The 15,465-nt window shown below is 42.4% G+C and overlaps 3 protein-coding genes across 5 annotated transcripts in view; all 3 read left to right on the top strand.

Moving 5' to 3' along the window:
* The window catches only part of ror2 (receptor tyrosine kinase-like orphan receptor 2), a 33,701-nt gene extending 30,016 nt beyond the window's left edge, over window positions 1-3,685 (top strand). The window contains exons 5-8 of one of the 2 annotated variants that reach the window (XM_067258745.1): window positions 593-907; window positions 1,126-1,371; window positions 1,618-1,823; window positions 1,945-3,685. In XM_067258745.1, coding sequence (XP_067114846.1) covers window positions 593-907; window positions 1,126-1,371; window positions 1,618-1,823; window positions 1,945-3,399 — 2,222 coding nt within the window. In that variant the 3' untranslated portion in view covers window positions 3,400-3,685. Of the gene's footprint in view, window positions 1-592; window positions 908-1,113; window positions 1,372-1,617; window positions 1,824-1,944 lie in introns of both variants that reach the window. The other variant, XM_067258744.1, reaches the window with a different exon arrangement.
* Window positions 3,686-9,184: 5,499 nt separating this feature from the next.
* On the top strand, window positions 9,185-12,870 carry nfil3 (nuclear factor, interleukin 3 regulated). 2 transcript variants are annotated; one of them, XM_067258671.1, is made up of 2 exons: window positions 9,185-9,341; window positions 11,270-12,870. In XM_067258671.1, exon 2 carries the CDS (start codon window positions 11,345-11,347, stop codon window positions 12,614-12,616), a length of 1,272 nt encoding a protein of 423 aa, XP_067114772.1. In that variant the 5' UTR covers window positions 9,185-9,341; window positions 11,270-11,344; the 3' UTR covers window positions 12,617-12,870. The 2 variants fall into 2 exon arrangements, with proteins under 2 accessions (XP_067114772.1, XP_067114771.1); XM_067258670.1 differs by having other exon boundaries at window positions 11,108-12,870.
* Window positions 12,871-14,401: 1,531 nt separating this feature from the next.
* auh (AU RNA binding protein/enoyl-CoA hydratase) overlaps window positions 14,402-15,465 on the top strand; it is a 28,180-nt gene continuing 27,116 nt past the window's right edge. The window contains exon 1 of the mRNA XM_067258364.1: window positions 14,402-14,702. Coding sequence (XP_067114465.1) covers window positions 14,402-14,702 — 301 coding nt within the window. The remainder of the gene's footprint in view (window positions 14,703-15,465) is intronic.

The following is a 15,465-nucleotide window of genomic DNA, read 5'->3' as shown; positions in this document are numbered from 1 at the left end:
GAAAATTGTCTAGCCAGATTTGCATTATTTTTGTCCTTTACAGATTTGCGTGCTAAATGTTATGTATATACCTAACTGTAAGGTAATAGGTAAATGTAATGTTATGTTTGTGCCATGTACAGTTAGAATTGTTTAAGTATGAAAAATATAAGGAGAAGAAGTAACATTCCGAACAATAAAAGTCAGATAAAATAATGAGGCACCATTCTTTAATCCAAGTCCTCAATATTTTGCTTCAGTTCAACCAGGAGTCCCAAGGGGTTGATGGGTTGTCCTTGGTAAATCCTTGCTTCACCTGTGACAGTTTATTTTCAGTGTCAGTTTTCCTGCTCCATAAACTCTGGTTATTGTGAGCATTGCTTCCTTTCTGTGTGTTTTTCTCCACATTTTCAAATATTTAGTTTACAATGAAGCTGTCATATTGTATTCATTAGCAGTTATATTGTCCAGTTCTAATTGGGATGTGAGCAACCTGGAGGCAGAAATATCATATTTAAGACTACAGTCAACTAAAACATTTTTTCTATATTATCAGTGGAGGAGCTGCACAGCATTATAAGAAGACTAAATGTACCTGTCTGCTTACCAACAGCTGCCTTCACCATGATTGGCACCTCCACCCAGCTCTCAGACCAATGCTCCAAGTTTGCCATACCCTCCTTTTGCCACTTTGTGTTCCCACTGTGCGACGATGGGGCACGGGTCCCACGGCGGCGTCAGCTTTGTCGGGATGAGTGCGAGGCTCTGGAGAGCGACCTTTGCCTTGCCGAGTACACCATCGCCCGTTCTAACCCCCTCATCCTCATGCAGCTGGAGCTTCCCAGCTGCCACCTACTACCCCACCCGGGCTCACCTGATGCCGCCTCATGCATGAGGATTGGAGTGCCTCTAGACAAGTTGAGCACATGTAGGTTTATTCATGGACACAATGTGGATCTTTAGCTTAATGACAGTTTGCATAGGGTGCCCTCTTGTGGCATTCATACAAAACATTTTTGTTTACATTATATGGGGCAACAGTACAAATCAGTTTATTCATTTATTGTTTTAAACTAAGTTTGTATCAAGCAACATGCCCAGTGCAGCCACATTAACTATAAATCTTCGTGAAAGATTCTCCCTCAGATCACAGCTGTTACAATGGGAGCGGTGCTGACTACAAGGGCACGGTTAGCGTCACCAAGTCAGGCTACCCGTGCCAGCCCTGGAGTGCCCAGTACCCCCACAGCCACCACTTGTCTCCCATAGAATACCCTGAGCTGCGTGGGGGACACAACTTTTGCCGTAACCCAGGGGGTCAGATGGAGGGCCCCTGGTGCTTCACATTGGACTCAGATGTCAGGGTTGACATGTGTGACATCCAGCCCTGCAGTAAGTAACTAGCCCTGTATTTAAGCTTTCAAAGTTATCTGAAATGTCATATTTCCTGTGAATAAACAAGCAAAGTTGTTAAATGTAAAAGGTGACTGTAAGAAATGTATGTATTCACCAATTAGCACCAAATCTTTTGTTAATCGTACGTTTCTAAAACCTTTCGATTACAAAAGTTATTGTTGGTAGAGTACAATGGAAAATTTGCCAAAATCTTCTGCGTGACCATTTTTTTTACATCCACAGAGCCACCAGAGAACCTCAAGAAGGAGATCCTTTACATCCTGATCCCCAGCATCGCCATCCCATTTGTCATTGCCTGCCTCTTCTTTCTGGTCTGCATGTGCCGCAACAAGCAGAAGGACTCCACAGACACACCCCCTCGCCGCCAACTTACAGCCTCCCCTAGTCAGGAAATGGAGCTGCCACTGCTCAACCAGCACAAACACCAGGTGGGGGTTGACTATTATATGACTATTCTGCATTCAATGGGATGTTATTCCCAAAATGAAGAAGAAATGTCACACATTGGTATCATACTGTATGCATCTTCATATCATTGTGCATCTGCAGGCCAAGCTGAGAGAGATCAACCTGTCGGCAGTGCGTTTTATGGAGGAACTGGGTGAGGACCGCTTTGGAAAGGTCTACAAGGGCCATCTGTATGGCACAGCACCTGGTGAACAGACCCAGGTGGTGGCAATCAAGACTGTGAAGGACAAGGACGACGGCACGCTCCGTGAGGAGTTTCGCCATGAGGCCATGCTCCGTTCCCGCCTCCAGCATCCCAACATTGTCTGCCTGCTGGGCGTGGTCACCAAGGAGCAGCCAATCAGCATGATCTTCAGCTACTCTGGCCTTGGTGACCTTCACGAGTTCCTGGTCATGCGTTCACCGCACTCAGACGTCGGGAGCTCAGATGACGACAAGACGGTGAAATCCACCTTGGAGCAGGCTGACTTCCTACATGTTGTCACACAGGTGGCCGCTGGTATGGAGTACCTGTCCAGTCACCACGTGGTCCACAAAGATCTTGCCACAAGAAACATATTGGTCTGCGACAAGCTCAACGTCAAAATCCTGGACCTGGGTCTGTTCAGGGATGTCTACTCTGCCGACTACTATAAGCTCATGGGTGCCAGTCCCTTTCCCATTCGTTGGATGTCTCCAGAAGCCATTATGTATGGCAAGTTCTCCACCGACTCAGACATCTGGTCATATGGGGTGGTTCTGTGGGAGATTTTCAGTTATGGCCTACAGCCTTACTGTGGCTACTCCAACCAGGACGTTATTGAGATGGTGCGCAGCCGGCAAGTGCTGGCCTGCCCAGACGACTGTCCAGCTTGGATCTACACGGTCATGCTGGAGTGCTGGAGCGAGTTTCCAGCTAGGCGGCCTCGCTTCAAGGACATCCACAACCGCCTGCGAACCTGGGAGAGCCTTTCCAACTATAACAGTACAGCACAGACCTCCGGGACCAGCAACACTACTCAGACCAGTTCCCTGAGCACTAGCCCCGTCAGCAACATCAGCATTAGTGCCGCCAATGCTGCACGCTACTCCAGCCCAAAGAAAAGCTCACCTTTCCCCCAGCCCCAATTTATGCCCATGAAGGGCCAGATGCACCGACCCATGGTACCCCAGCAGCTGTACATCCCAGTCAATGGGTACCAGCCTATGCCTGCATATCCCTACCTACAGAACTTCTACCCCATGCAGATCCCCATTCAAATGGCTCACCAGCAAATGCACCACCCACTCCAGATGGTGCCCAAACCTGGGTCGCACCATAGTGGCAGTGGCTCCACCTCCACGGGCTACGTTACAACCGCACCGTCCAACGGATCGGGCACGGAGAGAGCTGCCCTGCTCAATGAGGACCCCAAGGCTAATGAGGAGGACATGGCTGACGGGGCATCTCAGAAAGGTCTGGGACAAAATGAAGACTTGTCAATCCCTGAAACAGATTTATTGAGCAACAATGATGTTTCTCGTACTGATGATATGGACATGCACTCAGAGGCATAGATCTGGAGGACTGGAACAAAATACAACTGAAATGTGTACTTTGAGTTGAGACCTTTATTTGGAGGGCCATCAATTAACAAGTGAAGGGAAAACATTTTGAAAGCAGTGACTGAATGTAATTTATGTATTTTGATGGCGATTGTTGCATTAGAATGCAAGCAGCAGAATATCCTGTTTCTCTCCTAGAGCTATGTGTCTCAACCTTGAAAGTTGCTCATCCATAAAGGGGCATTTTTACTGATATACGATTGTGCATTACCGAAACGGACAGTGTTTTCAATTAATTTAGTTGCAAAAGCCCTTCAGAAGAATTTATGTTCTTACTGTTGCTGTGCAACATAAAGCATCTTCTTTCAGACAAGGCTCCCTGAAAAAGCCTTTTTTGATACTATCTTTGACATTTTCTAAAATTACAGAGACTAAATCTGGTTTTACGCAACTTTACTGCGTGTTGTCTGTTTGGTCACAATAATAGAAGGCGTTTGAGACAAGACATGGCAGAATGTATGATGATTGGATAGCAAAAACTCGTATAAGATGTGATGACATTTGTTTTGTTTTTTACTTAAGAGTTAAATATTGCTTACTGAACATGGATGTGTTACTACACAACATATGCCTGCTTGTGAAACAGAAAGAAAATGTGGCTTTTTTTTTGTAACAGTCTTATGTTTAAATTTCCCTTTACGGTTCATCTTCAACTTTGAAATCCTGTTGTACAGATTTTTAATTTATGTAAGTAATTAGGAAAACTTTTAAATCGGTTTTTACTTTTCCTTGGTGGTAAATATTGTTTAACATGATGTTCTTTCTTTATTGTCCCTGCCATCAGATAATTTGCTTTTCACTAAGATATTATCACAGATGTTAAACATATTGTGTACATCCAGCCACGGAGCATCAAATAAAGTGATACATTATTGAGTATGTTATTATTTAAATGTTAGTAAATGCTCTAATATTGGCTTATTATATCACATCATTGCAGCCCACAGTCTTGTTAAGGTCATTCCAAAGCTTTGTCTGCTATGGATAGAATCGGTTAAGTGTGTAGTAGTAAGAGTAGATTATACAGTAGAGTAGGCTATGTGTATTAACCAAAAAAAGGTGACAAGCATCTGACGACTTGGTGCAGGACTATTGTGGGAGGTTAGCAGTAGCACTGTAGGTTATGATTTATTTATTACAAATATTTGAGTAACTGTGCTTTTAAAGTGACATGAAAACAGCGCATTGATTGGTGGTTTAACACTTGTGAATGTAGTGATGTGTCGTTCGTGAACGATTCGTTCATTTTGAACGAATACTTACAAGGACTCGGGAGTAACGAGTCCTCTCAAAGAGTGATTCGTTCATTTTCTCGTGGCCGTGCATCGGGACTGTTGCATAGGCTCGTCCAAGTAAACATAAATGATTAGTTCATTTCCCGACTCGGTCTTCAGGTACGAGTATTTGGATCATTTTTCACGTGACCTGCATAGGCTCTGTAGTGGTAGCTAGAGGAAACGAACGATTCGTTCTTTTCCCGACTCGGTCTTTCTACGAGTCTTTGGATCATTTTTCACGTGACCTGCATAGGTTCTGTAGGCCTACTGGAGGAAACGAATGATTCGTTCATTTCCCGACTCGGTCTTTTTACGAGTCTTTGGATCCTTTTTTCACGTGACCCGCATTGTATTTTTTAGTAGAGGAAACAGTTTCCTCATTCCCTTTCGCGTGGCCGCTGTTTTAGTAAGACGTGAATGATATTCGCTCCAGTCATCATACTGACTGGTTTTGTTATTTTCACTTTACATTTACACTTACAGTTTAGTGCAGTGTAATTGTTTGCCGTGATAATTAAAGTGTGATAATAAATGAACAAATCATACAAACTGTCATGATACATTATTTTAATGCAGGAATTTCTTTTAAAATTGTATCTGCTGGTGCACATGTCATGCACTAACCTAGATGAGAATATGATACGTGTTTGCGGTGGACGGATAGCCCCCCCCCCCCCCACTCGAAAAAAGATTTGTTCATTTTACTGAACGAGATTCAAAGAACCGAATCAGTAAAATGATCCGAACTTCCCATCACTAGAATGTAGGCATAACAACGACGGTATAAACCGCCTTTTCAAGTATGTGGGCGTGTCTTATTGTTCAAGTTTGAAAACATCGCTGAACGCCCCACAGAAGTCACTTAAAAAGCATACACGCCTGGAGAAAGACACGACGCTGTTGACATGGCAGGTGCACAGCAAATGAGTGGACATACGCACGTACCTGATGACAAATTAGTACACGATACCCGTGTTGATGACCTGTATAGGTGTCTTGATCCATCTGTTTTAAGAAATGGCAGATCAACTATAACAAGTATCGCTTTGCTTGCTCGAGAGTCAAGTGACAGACACAGAAACCCTTTGCTTAATTACGCAAACTCTGTACCGGAGTTGCAGTTGAGCCCCAAAGTTGATTCGAGGCAACGCAGAAAAAGGGAGTTCATACCCGAGGACCAAAAGGATTGCAATTACTGGTCCAAGAGAAAAAGAAATAACGAGGCAGCGAAAAGATCAAGACATCGTCGACGAGTGGAAGAGGTGCTCTTGGAAGGCCGTGCCGTTGAACTTTTCCGTGAAAACGAAAAACTGAGAGCGACTCTTTCGGCTGTACAATATGGCACCACTGAGTCTCGCTGCAACCGGTCAGTTGAGAGCCAAAATATGTCAGCCCACTATTTCCATCCGTTCTCAAATGACCACCCTCCTCTGATGCTCCCGCCGGCTGCGTCGTCTGTTGGCATGCATTTTAGAATTACAAATGATGTGGCTGACAATGAGTTTACACGTTGTTCTGGATTTATTAACACGCCATGTTTTTCGTCCGTTGATCACTTTCAGTTTAAATATGGGAATGGTTCAGATGTCTTGCCTAAATATAAAGTAGGCTTACCTGGAAGCATGGGCGTTTTCTCTGGAGCTCCGGTTATCGGTCAGAATGTTTCCTCTGCCGAGGCAATTTTTAATCAAAACCACAGAAGTGTTCCAACTGCAGGCTGTGTTGGACATGAATCTAGTGAAGTAGACAACACCTCTGACAATTCAGGCATCTCTGAATATCCATGTCTAAATAATCGATTGGGCTCTCGTCGGAACTCTACTTCCTCACTTGAACATCATGCCCATTGCAAGACTGTGAATTTAGACAGCATGAATCAAGACCCCACATGTGAAGCACAGACACACATCGCATCCAGCACAGTGGAATTAATGATGAAAGACGAAGTACACAAAGACAGAAGAATCGCTGAAACCACGGGTGTTTGGACAGTGTTTTCTTTACCCCACAAACTGAGATATAAACTTCTAAAAGCTTTTAAGGAACCAGCTTTAATGTCTCGAACACCCACAACTGCCACAAAGGAAATAATGAACAAAGCGCTTGCACAGACAAGTGGGACAACTTTTAATTGTGCAGATTCCAAGACAATGGCATTGCCAAAAGAGTCTTCAACGTCACTTTCTGTTACGTCAAGTGAGATGAGGGATGATGAACATCTAAAGAAGCAGTTAGCATCACTTTGTGCAGAGGTGAAACATCTGAAACAATTAATTTTTGCAAAGTCATACTGATTTGACTAATATAGATTATAATTTGAGAGATTGGTATGGGCAACATAAACAATGCATCATTGTCAACAATGTGGGATGTAGGATCCTGCTTCTCTAAGAACCATACAGCCTATATGTTATAAACTGTACAAATGAGCAATTAGGGCTAACTAACTAGGTTCTCTAACTAACTAGGCCTAGGTTCTCATCTATTAGGCTATTCAAGATAATCAATGCAATGCTTTGCATTTAATAAGTGATTTGCATGTAGGTAATATGATAATAAATACCAAAAAATGCATTCAAATTGTTATAAGAATAAGTAGAATTGGGGGGTAGGGGCCAAATTGTGCGCAAAATTTATGTAGATTATGAAAGTAACATTTGATCACATTGTTTCGAAGTTATTGCCACTGGATGTCTCTGATTTTGTCAATGAAATAAACGAATGACCTTAGATGAAGTAAATGAAGACCTCTGTAAAATCTGCATATGCCCATAATGCCTAAAGTCTTCTATGCAGCTTTGACCTTGTCGTCGTACCAAGTTGTCTATGATATTTTGTGAGATAGCTTTTCTAACGGCTTTTCAAATGTAAAGTGTTAAGTTGAATTTAGCCTTCCTGATGTATCCTATCAAATCTTAAAATGTCCGATTTGTTGTTGATCTTGGTCTGTGCCTTTTGATCATTCACTATAGGCTTGATTGACAATCTATTAAAGATCATTTTTGTAATCCAATTAACAAAAATTGATTTTGTAAAAATTATTTACAAAAGAATGGAGGGAAAAACTTTGAATACGTGTAAACTTTTCAATATTTACATCACATTTCATTTACATTTAGCCGACACTCTTATCCATTATATCCCATAATTTGTATTTAATTCTACATCAAGCACCCTCTAGTGTGCGAGTGTTGATATATCTTTGTAATAAGTTTATTCGAAGATATGTAATATTGTTTCTGTTGATAAAAAAGAAAATAATGAAGGGTATAACAGCCCTGAAAAGTGAAGCCAAGACATCTCGATCGCCCCCTAATGGCAGGCTGCAGAATAGGTCATAAATCCTGCCCCCTCTATGTTATCGGGATTAATGTGTATTTGCGATTGGGTCGGGCGAGTGTATGGGTGGGACCTCGATAGCGCAGCTCCACCACATCACTACTGCGCAAACTCTGGCTCCAAATGGCATCACCAGCGCAAGATGACATTTTTTTCCAGTGGGAGGAAGCGGAGAGGCGTCGTCCATTCTTTTTACATTCTATGGAACAGAAAGCGTCCGATAGTCGGAGCTACGCGCTTTGATATTTTTGAGCTGGTGCACGTACCCTGTGAAGCCTTGCTTTGCAGCCCTGTCTGGTTAAAGCCTGGTTTATGCTTCAATGTCAAACGCGTCAGCGTAGGGTCCGCGGACTCCGCAGAGACGCACGGAGCTGCACAGCAAGGCCGCATAGGCTATGTGCACCAGGTCAAAGATCTCAAAGCACATAAATCCTGAGCACTTCTCCGCACACCCGCAGAACCAGGCTTAAATCAGGCTTGAGTCGGGAATAGGTTTACCCGAGTTCGAACCCCGGTATGGGCAAGAGACTTAGGAAACGTGTACGGAAGAGCGATGACGACACTTGTGACACACGGACACTAGAGGGCAACAAACATCACTCAATTGTTCCAAATGGTCCTTGAATAAAGAATGGATATAGCTTCAACCTATTTTTTCCATATATTTTATATTTTGGTTAACTACAATCATGGGTTTTATTGTTATTAGTATTATTATTAAACAAGTTGGCTATCATGGATTAAAGTAGCCTATAACGGACTAATGTGTAATCAAATTGCACGATGTGATGTCCATTGAACATTTGACAGTATATCGGTTTGAAATACATTGCCTGCATTTACTAGGCATACCTTTCTTTAATTTTGCAAAGTATTCTACTTCGTAATTTAGCGTGTTGATATACTTCAATGCAATGTAAGCAGCCCCTCTGTTCCCCGAATATAGACGACCGTGTAGGCCCTATTTGCATCAGACTCGGTAAGTCTACGACAACAAAGAATGATTGGCTAAAATTAGAAAATGCTGTCTTTCAATTGGCTGCATGGGCTGTCAATAAAGGTACGCTGCTAATACGCTTTGCCACTGACCTACTAACACAGATCCATGAGGCAGTAGTCATTCCGGCAGGAAAAGCAGAAGGAGACGAGGAACGTTTCCCATAATATAACTTATTGGATTTAAAAACGGCATGTGTGTTTGGTTTTGGTATTATTTCTTCTACTCTTGTTAAACTGCGGAAAACAACACCCACTTCGTCTACCTGATGGTAGAAAAAGGTAAATTTAAATTTGAGGTCAGCGCAAGCCGTAGCCTACCAGTAGAAAGATTGTAAGCTACAAAATGTTTGCAGAGTAAATGTTGTGAACTCACTTCAAATGAAGTGGTACAAATCACTGAAATCAAAAGTTTAGTCTACACAAGCGATCAAGTTAGGCCTACATTAACTTCACTACAAGTCTATTATGTAATCACAACTGCTTAAAGCTACTTAGGTGATTGTTATGTAGGTTATAATGTTCTCCAGCTTTGTGAACGGCTCAAGACTAGTTACTGCTACAGCTTGGCTTTTTGATTACTGGCACAGTGACCTCGAATGTGGTGCTGATGGGTAGGCTAATAACCTTCCTTTTGTTACTATACCTGCGTGGTTCAAAAGGGGTCACCTTAAAATATTGCAGTATTTAGGGCGCTCCGAATGTAGCCAAGTTAGCGGCCAATGCCGCGGAGAGAATAGGCCAGATGAACTGTTTTGAGTAGCCTAGTATAGGCTACATATTTTGGGGAGTCTATCTCCTGAATCGATCTCTAAATTGTACAGTATAAGGTCTGCAGCCACAGACTTTGCTAGCAGCCAAGGCAAAGGGGCTGATCACGCTCATTTTGTAATCCTGACACAATGAAGGAATTTTGGGCTATGAGACATGACGTATAACAAGCAAGCCATCCGTTCGAACATTCCATCGTTATTAAACCATAAATAACTTTGCAATACGCATTAGACAGTGTGCTCATAGTCCACCGCTCCCCAAAAACTGGAAGTAGGTTTATGTCAGTTGTTTTATTCAAATAGGCTCTTACTATTTAACTTCACTCTATTTTAAATTAGTTGAAAGTAATAGAGGGGTGCAAAACGCGCTTGAATCAGCACGTGTAACAGCTAGTACTTTTTTCGCATTTGTAACTTCGTAAATGTATGCTTTTATTTTGTTGTCTTTCCAACCACGTTTAATGATTGCGGTTGGTCGTATTCTTTTTTTTCTTGTCCTCCGGAGATATACAAACAATACGTTGAGACAAGGAAATCATAGCTACAGTGGTCCATTTCCTTATTTAATAGAAATGTTTACGATACGAATTTATAGGCCTATCGTAAATTTGTTTATCTGAGACGATTTTAACAAAGCTGTTGGGCCCATGAAGGTCACTGTCAGTCGCTCAGGTTCTTTATCTATTTAGCCAAAATCAATGTTTAGGCAGTTGGAACTAGCTATTCAGAAAAACGATTCCGTAGTAACAGGAAGAATAAGCCTTCAGGCTACATACTGTAGATTTTTTTCTGAAACGCTCATTGTTTCAGTGCCTAGACTTTTTGCGATAAGACTTCTGGCGATGACATCATTTGGAGAGCTGGAATTGGGTCGTGCCTGGTGCGGAGTCAATTACATAAGCCGCAATACTTTTTCTGGCAGATTTTCTTAATAGCCGTACGGTGTCTCTCCCAACATATTGACAAGTGTTTTAGGATTGCTGTAAAGCCATTCAATTGTCTGTTGGAAGCTGGAGATGGTCCAATAATATTTTATATCCCGCCTTGGTATTGTCCAATTGATTACAGTCATAATATCAAAGTCCCTCAAAATAGTTTTTTTTGTTGCATAATGCCCATAATTTATGACACCAGACTTCAAATAAAGAACTGAATGGAGAACATACTTGTATTTTGAACTTTTGTAAGCATGGCTTCAAAATTATGTGATGACACAATAAGTCTAAGTCTACATAACCTATGTAGTGTTGCAATTCTTTATTCTTTTCTTTACAGATTTCCATTGCTTCACTGGACTTTTTCACTGTTGGAATTACCCATAATAAACGCTGATGTCATTGGCAACTTTAGGCTTCTGATAACATAAATATCCAGTCAACATGACTAAGGACTTATGAAAATATTCAACACCGCAATCCTAATTGTGCTAACATGCAGGGGATCAAGAGAGAGCTAGTCTCCTACAGTGGAGAGGATGCCCTAGTCTTGGCCCTCCAGGGGGCTGACCAGGATATGATTGGCCACAAGTTTTCTGGCATTCCTTTCAAGGCCAAGTCCACATCTTGCCGTAGGAAACGGGAGTTCATCCCTGATGAGAAGAAAGATATTATCTACTGGGAGAGGAGGCGCAAAAACAATGAGGCAGCCAAACGCTCACGGGAGAAACGCCGCCTCAACGACATGGTGCTGGAGAACAAGCTAATGGCCCTTGGGGAAGAAAATGCCACCCTGAAGGCTGAGTTGCTGTCATTGAAGCTAAAGTTTGGCCTCGTCAGCTCGGCAGTATACGCCCAAGAGGTCCAGAAGATCTCCAGCTCCACCACGGCACTCTATCAGGACTTTGTTTCGCCTGGTGCTGGCCAGGGTTCTTACTCCAGGGACCTAGAGCCTCCTCACCTGGGCAGCAGCTGCATATCAGTCATCAAACACTCGCCCCACAGTAGGTTGTCGGACATATCGGAGATGTCTTCTGCCACCCAAGGCATGCTGAGTGGTATCTGCAGGACCCCGGAGATCATCAAGCAAGAGCCTGCTGAGCATAACAGCTACGCCCGAGATAGGAGTAGCCCGTATGAACTTTACAGGAACTACATGGTCAGCCCTTTCCCTGGCACCTACTCCCAACCTTCGCCATTCCTGCAGATCACCCGGTCATCCAGTAATTCCCCCAGGACTTCCGATGATGGAGTTGTGAGTAAATCATCGGATGGCGAGGATGAACAGCAGGTCCCTAAAGGCCCCCTCCCATCTGCTTCTGACCCCAAAAGTGTCATTGTCTCCACACTTAAAGTGCCAGATGCAAGCTCCTCTGCCTTACCCCACAAACTGCGGATCAAGGCCAGAGCCTTCCAAATTAAAGTGGAGGCCATTGATCCAGACTACGACTCCTCTGGGAAACCATCTTCGCCCATTGACATGTCAGCCAGAGGGTGCTACCCAATGGGCAGCACCCTCAGCCCTTTGTCTCTCCAAGTGAGCAATATACAGGATTGGACCCACCGGCCAAAGCACTGGCACAAAGACAGCACAGAGAGGCAGCCTAATGGCTGCAAGAGACATCTCAGTCCAAGCCCCATCCCCAGTAAACTCATTGTGGCCCTTAAAGGCACCTCTTATGGCCCCACAGAGTCAGAGGATTTATACTTAAAACAGGGCATTGCAGACCTGTCTGCAGAAGTGGCCTCTCTGAAAAGACTGATTACGACTCGGCAAGGTTCTGTGATTGAGTCAACCAAAGGCACTACTGATCGAGAGTTATTAACAAAAGGATGTTACTCAAAATGAGTTTTGTATGTTTTGCAAAATGCCTGTTTTTTTCACTGTTTACTCTTGCACTGTGTGGTTGATATGGTGTAAAATGCAGTTAATTTCAAATGAATAGTGTGTTGTGTAATTGCTATCGTAGTTGACACACGTCATGATAACTCTCATCTGTAGCCCAGCAGTCAGGCTACTATTCATGCAAATTCAATGTTAACTGTTTTTCTCAAGTTTTGTTGAAAATGGTGAGTTTTGTTTACAATAAATATACACACTGATGTTTTGGGTGTGTCTGTGTTGAAGGATTCAAAATCTATGTGTCTATTCCAATATGTAATGATGGTATTCAATGACACAAATCTGTGTTCTAGAAAGAGTGGTCTGGAGTCGCAGAGGTCCGATAATATCAGCTTTAATGCAGCAGTTGGTTTGATTTAGGTACGATGAAACATAGTAATCGTCTAAATTTGGTTTTCAGTTCCGAATAGCAGTACTTTGAATTAACAGGTGTCTGCTTACCTTTTTTTTAATGTTGAGGCGCCTCTGACGATTACGTCTGCCTCCTCGTACCGGTGTATGGGTCTTTCTCCCGATCTGTCGTTCGGGCCGGAACCCTCTGGACTCCCTCTTTTCAGCGTCGGGGTCACCATTTGAAGGATTTAAATTCTTTGTGTCTATTCCAATATGTAATGATGGTATTCAATGACACAAATCTGTGTTCTAGAAAGAGTGGTCTGGAGTCGCAGAGGTCCGATAATATCAGCTTTAATGCAGCAGTTGGAAATCAACAAGTACAGAGCTCAGGGGTTGTCTAAGTTTCCCTACCCGCAACAGAGTTTGGGCTGGTTCACGAAGTCCAACTGGCTATCTTTCCCTGCCCCAGCATATCATATACAATGCAATTGAAACACAAGTATCAAAAAAGGGTTGAGCTTGTTCTCTCGTGCATCAGGGAGTTGTTCTTGCCTACGCGTCCCACCTGCTAGGGTGCCGTCTCCACCCGGTTTCAAGGTTGTTTCTGAAAATGAAGAGATAAGAGACACAAAGAACAGCCTGCTTCCCACACCCAATGTGAGACCCAATGTTTAAGCCTGAGCACACTTCTAAGTTCATAACTTTAATAAGCACAATGCATAACTTTAATAATATATATGTTCATTAGTGTTCATTTCAATAAATACATTACTAGTGTGTTCTGCAAATAGCCTAAACAATGTCATTGGTGTCAACACCAACTCCATGTTATTAATAGGTTAAAGCTGGCTTAAGCTAGTTTTGCGAAGCTAGCTATTTTAGCTCCCACAAAACTACAGTATGGGGCAGAGTGCACGCAGGTAGGTAGGTAGACAGGTAGCCCGTCCAATCAGTAGTCAGGGTACGGCCTAATGATTTGTTTTGTTTATTACCGTCTTGCGACACCCACAGATGTTGGATTTGTTTCATATCACATCTTGTGTATTAATTGCTATCAAGACGTGAAGTTTATTTAGGTAAATATGACATAAAGTGCTTCTCAAACACAAAAAAAACGGTTGACTGGGTCAAATATATGTTGCCATGATACAATGTTGTTATTAATAGTCCTGCTTTCTGTCAACTAACCTGTTAACACGATGCATCGAACACTAGTCAGACGAGTATTGCTAGGTATGCTACTTTGCTTCTTCACATAACAATGTAAAAAGCAAATGTGGAATCGTAACAGTTGTGCCTGAGCTCCTGTCATCTTTCACCTGAATAGAGGAATGTATCTTGTACAGAATGAATTCTGCAGTTAGGAGAAGGCCGATACGCTCCTAAGAGTAGGCTATGTCACATGACCAAAGTCAACGTCACATCGGTTCAAAGTTGAAAGTCAAAACAACACTACAGTTGTGCAGTATGGCGGTCTTGGCAGGATGCAGAGTTTATCTGCAATCTTTTCGAACAAAAATGGGAAAGCTTGAGGGAGTTTACAAATTACACGAGCATGCAAAGTCTTTGCATCATGCTGCCTCAAACAAACTGGTGTATTGTCGTCCGGCAAGGAATGGCGCTAGCCGTAATTCCAGCTCCGACGCTAAGTCAGGGGAAGATCTGAGCGTTAGGTATTTGGACGGAGAAGATTCAGGTAGTGGAATTGTCAAAAAAGGACCCGAAGTCACGTTTGTTGTTGACCTGTTTAATATGTGATGCCATTTAACAATTGTAATGGGAAAGTCGGTTGTGTAGCTTGTGAGCGTGTCTATGTTCCCAGTGACCGAAGTTCCCAATATTATGTTCCCCTGGTCAATTTCCCAGGTGAATATTCGTTTAACACACATTAACTCTTGTCTTCGGGTCAAATATGAGTTAAAACATTTCATAAATATTATTCCTTTTTTAATTATTGGAAAAATGCCTCAAAGCAACTAAACACAACAAACCAATGATCATTTTTATTTAGTTTTTTTCACGTGTGGTGTTCCGCAGTTTAGTCTGTTGTAACAAAATCACTGTTGTATTGAAACAATCGCCACGGCAGAAAATTAAAAAAAGGTGTTCAAAATCACGTATAGATAAATACAAATTAAGACAATCAAACTGGATTCAATTGGATCCTTAGGTCATGATGTCATGTTTTTAGATCAGTTTGAAGACAGATGCAAGTGAGAGAGATTCAAAACGTGTAGTAGGCTAGTTGTCACCTAAGGAAGTATTAAGTGATTCCATGACTACAACCATTGACAAGTTCTCTCAAGTGTAGTCCTATTATACGGAGAGCAAGGCAACAGTGCCATTATGTTAGCAATTGTATCCAGTAGCCTATGTTTACTACATAGTTGTGGGACATCAACATAATTTCAAATGACACAAAAAATATTGATTGGTGTAATACATTAATATTTGATTTA

Source organism: Osmerus mordax, chromosome 20 (genome assembly GCF_038355195.1).
Source record: "Osmerus mordax isolate fOsmMor3 chromosome 20, fOsmMor3.pri, whole genome shotgun sequence".
NCBI classification, from domain to species: domain Eukaryota; kingdom Metazoa; phylum Chordata; class Actinopteri; order Osmeriformes; family Osmeridae; genus Osmerus; species Osmerus mordax.
The sequence above is the reverse complement of the archived record's forward strand: the minus strand, read 5'-3'. Positions and strand labels throughout refer to the sequence as shown.